Source organism: Phaseolus vulgaris, chromosome 1, assembly GCF_051622355.1.
Source record: "Phaseolus vulgaris cultivar YP4 chromosome 1, ASM5162235v1, whole genome shotgun sequence".
In the NCBI taxonomy this organism is placed as follows: domain Eukaryota; kingdom Viridiplantae; phylum Streptophyta; class Magnoliopsida; order Fabales; family Fabaceae; genus Phaseolus; species Phaseolus vulgaris.
In genome coordinates, this window is record NC_143498.1 from 43,809,421 (window position 1) to 43,815,126 (window position 5,706).

At 36.5% G+C, this 5,706-nt stretch overlaps 1 protein-coding gene across 1 annotated transcript; it reads right to left on the reverse strand.

The window, feature by feature from the left end:
• Nucleotides 1–1,072: 1,072 nt before the first annotated feature.
• Nucleotides 1,073–2,679, reverse strand: LOC137814217 (putative inactive patatin-like protein 9). Its single transcript, XM_068616815.2, has 2 exons — nucleotides 1,598–2,679; nucleotides 1,073–1,454 (listed from the first exon to the last, which is right to left on the reverse strand). The coding sequence occupies exons 1-2, from the start codon at nucleotides 2,522–2,524 to the stop codon at nucleotides 1,257–1,259; spliced, it is 1,125 nt and encodes a 374-aa protein (XP_068472916.1). The 5' UTR covers nucleotides 2,525–2,679; the 3' UTR covers nucleotides 1,073–1,256.
• Nucleotides 2,680–5,706: the final 3,027 nt, after the last annotated feature.

Below are 5,706 nucleotides of genomic sequence, written 5' to 3' on the forward strand. Positions count from 1 at the left end.
AGGACTGGATAATTCAGAGTAGCATGCTATAAATGAAAGCCTGAAAAAAGTTCAATTAATTAATGAAAAGAAAAAGCTCATTTGCGTCATGTAAGCTTTGCAAAAGACTCTTGTCTATTATGATGACTCTATGATATCAGTTTCACCCAGAATAAATGGGAATGGACTGCCTTCCTTTTCCCCTTCCATGGCATTATTGCTATATTCTTCAAATCAAACCTTTCTCTCTCTTATGTAATGCATAGAATAGGTAGCTAAAGTTGTATTAATTGTTTTAAATAATTATGTATGGTGGTGGAAATATTTTAAATACAAGAATCTAACTGGTTAGCAATTTTCATAATTTCTATTTTTACTACGAATGATGTCCTTTTTTATCAGAGTCCTTTCTAAGGAACTACAAGTCTTGAAGTGAGAAGTCACATAGTCCATAATTAACTTTCTATATTCACACATTTCAACTATAATTTTTTTACCAAAACTATGTAAAATCAGCGGAAATATGTGCGTGGTGTGTATCCTACATCTTTAATTTCTCAAATGTTTGTTTTATAGGATGAAGTTGAAAGCTAACATCTTTAATTTCTCAAATGTTTGTTTTATAGGATGAAGTTGAAAGCTAAACTGGAGACATGTTTGAAAAAAATTAATTTAGAGAAATATTTTTATAAAATTCTGAAAAGAGTAATGAAACAAAGATATTATTTTGAAAAAAGATGAATAAATGAGGTAAGACTTGATTTGGGAGCTTTTAGCCTGGATTGCATGATAGTACTTTGTTTGAAATTTTATCTTGAAATGAAAAAATGATTGATCACGAGCCTAGTCGTGGTGCTCCAACCCCGCGAATCACGCAGTCATTTTGGGAATTAACAGTCACATGGAACCGTAATCATTTTGGGAATTAACAGTCACATGGAACCGTAATCACCCATTAGCAAAGCATGTCCCAGAATAGAAACGGTAATTATACAAAAAAAAAAAAAAAACTCCAAATCTCCTTTTGGAAAAAATGTCTCACACTACTTTCATTAGTCCAAGTTAGTCAAAATCAGAATCAGGAAACCAAATAGGAAAAAGAAGAGAGGAAGCTCTACCATATCACTTTTATTAACTCCTATTCACTCAGACAACAACAGATAAAAAAAACATCAGGACCTTTTTTTTTTAATCGTCACCTAATCTTGATACAAGTCCTAATCTTGATACAAGTCAAATAGTAAAAATTAAAAAAAAAAGAAAAAAGAAGAACGCCGTTAGCGAGAGTCTTGCGGCGGCACCTTGCAGGGACTAGGGGGCAGACTAGTCTTTCCGGTAACAACAAGACGTTGTACGAAACTCTCGATTCGGTCAGAATTAGTTTCCTGCAGTAATCGTTTACCCCCAAACGGTAGCGATTCCAGCACTCTCTCGTTCAGCACTTTCTCTTCTTTTCCTTCTCCCAAACCGAAGGCCTGCATCATAAGACAACGTCAAGTAACTCCGTTAAAAAATGGTTATATTGCAATTTTATTAGTATGAGGAAGAAGAGCAGAGTTCACTGAGACCGAGGCGATTCACTGAATGGAATTTTAATTAGAGAGTATTAATGGCGTACCTGAATCCTGACATAATCCGTACGGTTCCAGCAGAAGGCGTTCCCTAACATCTGGTCAACGGTTTCGGAAACGCCGTCGAGCGCTATGTCAACCACCGCGGACGTGGAACACTCACCGGCGGTATCAACCCTCTTAGTCGACGCTCCGTTTCCGATCGAGAGCACGAGGAGATCCTCCACGCCGTTCACTGAGGGGAAGTCGCGCTTGTTGTGTATGACGTGCGTGACAGCCGCTGCGGCCGGGTTGTTCATCACAAGGCCGCCGTCGACGGCGGCGCACGAGGTCTTTCCGTCGACGGATGAGAAATGGAACGGCGCGAAGAGGCCTGGCGTGGCTGAAGTGGCGCGGCACGCCTTCCAAAGGTCGAAGTTGAAACTTGGTGACTCGGACGCGTCGGCTCGGGAGAACACAAATGGCGCAGAACTCTTGAGGTCAAAGCAAGGGATGAGCAGAGGCTTACACGTGTCCTTCATAGTCAACATCCGCCGCTCTTCCTCTTTTCTTTGGAAAACCCGCTTCAGTGCGTTTTCCATGCTCCGCGCTGAGAATCTGCGGCGGCGGCGGAACACGCCGGCGCGCTTCGGCTTGTACAGTTCGCGGTTGCTGTCAGCGACGAAGCGGACCGCGTCGCGGGCGGTGTAGAGAGGCCGGCCAAAGCCATCGTCAGCGGTGATCATGGCGGCGAGGATGGCGCCAATGCCGGTTCCAGCGATGATGTCGAAGTAATCGGCGATTTGCGCGTGTGGATCGGATGTTTGGGCTCGGATCTGGTCCTCGAGGTGGACGAGGGCGGCGCCGGAGACAATGGCGGTGGTTCCTCCGCCGTCAATACTGAGAATGCGGGTTTTGGACGTGGCTTCGTAGTGGGAAAGCCATTGCTGCTCGAGTTTGGAGAAGATCTCCAGCGTTACTTTGCTAAGCTCCATTGTGTTGAGTTCAGGCGTTGTTGTTGTGGTGGTGTTGGTTGTTGAGTGCGCTAGAGGCAGAGTGAGGGAGTGAAAGGTTTGTTTGGCAATGGGGTAATTATAATGGTTCTACATAGACGGTCCTTCTTCGTCCTTGTCGTTCATCTTTTTCTTGCTCTTCTTTTTTTATTAGTGCGTTTATTTATTGTGTTTTGTTTTTTATGTGTATATTTAATTGATAGATTAATAATTATTTATTTCACTCCACATCCTCTAGTCACTACACTACACTACCCGTGTTGCCACTTACATCAGTTCACTATTGCTGCAGAGAGTGGTGGGAGTCTTACGTGTTAGACGTGTGTTTGCACGTGCAAGTGTGCGTGTTATTTTGCGGCAAGCGCTGAACTCGCCATATCAGTCGCTTCTCTGCTACCTAATATATGTTTAAGGTTTGTCTTAGTCTTCCTCTTGTTTTTTTTTTATCAAATCTTGATTTCGAGTGAGTTCGTTACGTGTTTCCTTTTAAATGTTAACTATATTTTTGCCAGCTTGTTTTTCTATTGCACACCATTCAGATGTGGAACTTCATCTCAGAATCTTCCCTGCCGTTTCCAGAACGTAGACAAACTTGTATGCATCCATCTTCTACTCTTATATTACCTGTTTACTTTTGGGTTACAATAATATTCTAGACTTTTATCTGAATTAACCGTCTACAGTTAAAAAATAAACATGAAACAAGCGTGTCGCTAAAAACTCTATATATTTTTTTCTATCACCTAAATGGAAAAGGACGTGCACAAAAGATACATTTTGATGTGTTTTTTTGAATGCTTTATCTCAACTTATGTATCTTTATCTGGACTTTATAGAACAAGACTGTTTTTTTTTTTATATCAAAATTAGCAAGTTTTTTTTGCTACATTTTCAAATTTGAATATAGTTTATCTCAAATGAAATTATTAATGTTGTGTATAACTAACTTATTTCAATTAATGCTCATCTAAGGATGGTTATGAAGAGACTAATACTCGAAAAACACATGGAACGCCTGAGAGTCACACATGTGGGCACTCAAGCAAGTTGAGTTGAATAAATAAAAGGCGGAATCCAAAAGGAGGGAATTGGATAAAAAATACATTAAAAAATATTCTCAGTTTTTAGTTAAAAGAATAAACTAAGTGAACTCTTCTTTGAAATTAAATGATTTCGCAATAAACATATTGATGCTTAAGACACAAACACGAATGTCAATTTCTTTGAAATTATCATTTTACAATAACCTCCAACCAATAAGTCAATTAGATAATGATAGTGAGAGAAAAATTTAAGCAAATATATTTTTATATTACTTTGTTCCAACTTAATCTGCATTTAAACTCCTGAAACAACCTAAGTTTAAAAAGTTCCACTTATGTAACAATTTTGATTGCAATCACTTGTTCACTTGCAAATGAAATGTAACCCATTCTTCTAGTTACCCACTCCAAGACCTCTGAGTGTTCAAAAACAACTATACCATTTATATAACAAATTTAAGGAAACATATCACCTAGTAGAAGTTCAACAATTTTGACATATATCCTATCTCTTCTCGTGATTGATTTAATCCTAGTAATCTATGCGTAGAGTTATTTATTTATTGCTCAAAAATTAAAAATAGATTATTTTAGCTTCATAATCTATTATTTTAGCCCACCTCAATAAGAGGTAAATAGTAAGAACAGTTACATTTTTTTTGTTGTGGTGTGAAATAAAATAAATATGATCATTTTAACTACATTTTTTTGAAAGTAAAGGTGAAAGAGTCAAAAGAGCGGTGAGAATAGTAGCCCCAATAGAGAAATACCTATAACCTATTATATTTCTTTTTAGGGGTTTTGCATTCTGCACAATTTCACCGCATGAGGGGTTAAATGACAAAGCTAACCTAAAAAATAGATTCCGAATTGTATATTTTTGAATCCAGAGTGTATATTTCTGAATGTGCAATCAATAATATAATAATATATTTTGGATTGTAATATATGAAATTATTTATTGAGACAAAAAATTATTTTAGAATATATAATACATTTCAAATTGTAATTCCAGGTGTATTTTTTTTTTTTGAAAAAAATAGTTGTGAATAAAGAAATTGAGAGTTTGCATTCCCAAACTCTTACAATAATAAAACAAAAAAGTATGCATAAATAACATTAATTGTTTGCTTTGTTGTTATTGTAATTCCTAACATTTGTGTAAACACTTATGATCTACTAACATAATATGAAGACTAAAATTTAGCTTTCACATGTTGATTGCAATATTTTTATAGTTGGTATGAGACAATCATAACAATTTTTTTCATGTAATGTAATTAATAAGTAATTGAAAATATAAACATAAAAGAGATATTAAAAAATACCTGAACAAAATTTAAATCATACACATATTCTATACATACTATACATATGAGTGGATGCGTTTTGATATCTGTAAAAATGCATAACTCAAACTAAATAATGAAAAACACGGACTCACCAAAACCACTACAACAACCATCCTTCATCTAAATGACACCACTCCAAGCTAACACAAACAATTACTAAGCACACCAATCATCACCTGCAACCACTCCCTTCAACCATCGCGAGCCACCAAGAATGAAAACCTGCAAAATGCTCCAAACCAACACATTGCCACCACATTGAACATTTATTTTCAGGAGGGCAAACTGGTCATTTAAAATTATACGTGGGTGCAGAATGCAAAACCCTCTTTTTAGCCATTCTGGACTATTCTTCTCTGTCAACTACCAAAGCGGGTTTGCCGCAAAATAAAAATATAAAAGCCCAAAACCAAATTAAATGTTAGGGCACTTTCTTCCTCCACCATATCAATTCTAACCTGCACCCTATCATTTTAATAATAAAAATAATAGATATGTGGTAAGCTAAATAAAAAAGACTATTTTTTAGAAAACTAGTCAATGATGGCTTTCAATGGATTCACTTATATAAGCCACAGCTAAAGTAGCAAAAATGAGAGCTTGAATACCGCTTGTAAATAATCCAAGGAACATCACATGTATAGGAACTACTAACGGTACTAAAGAAACAAGAACAACAACTACTAATTCATCAGCTAATATATTTCCGAAAAGTAAAAAAAGAAACAAAACATTCGGGACAAAAAATCTGGAAAACAAAATTAAAAAT

Excerpts from the sequence above, each read along its gene's own strand:
- LOC137814217 (XM_068616815.2), bottom strand. The coding sequence starts at position 2,524 with ATGGAGCTTAGCAAAGTAACGCTGGAGATCTTCTCCAAACTCGAGCAG. Across the intron at positions 1,455-1,597 it reads CGGATTATGTCAGGATTCAG|GCCTTCGGTTTGGGAGAAGG; the intron begins GTACGCCATTAA and ends CTTATGATGCAG.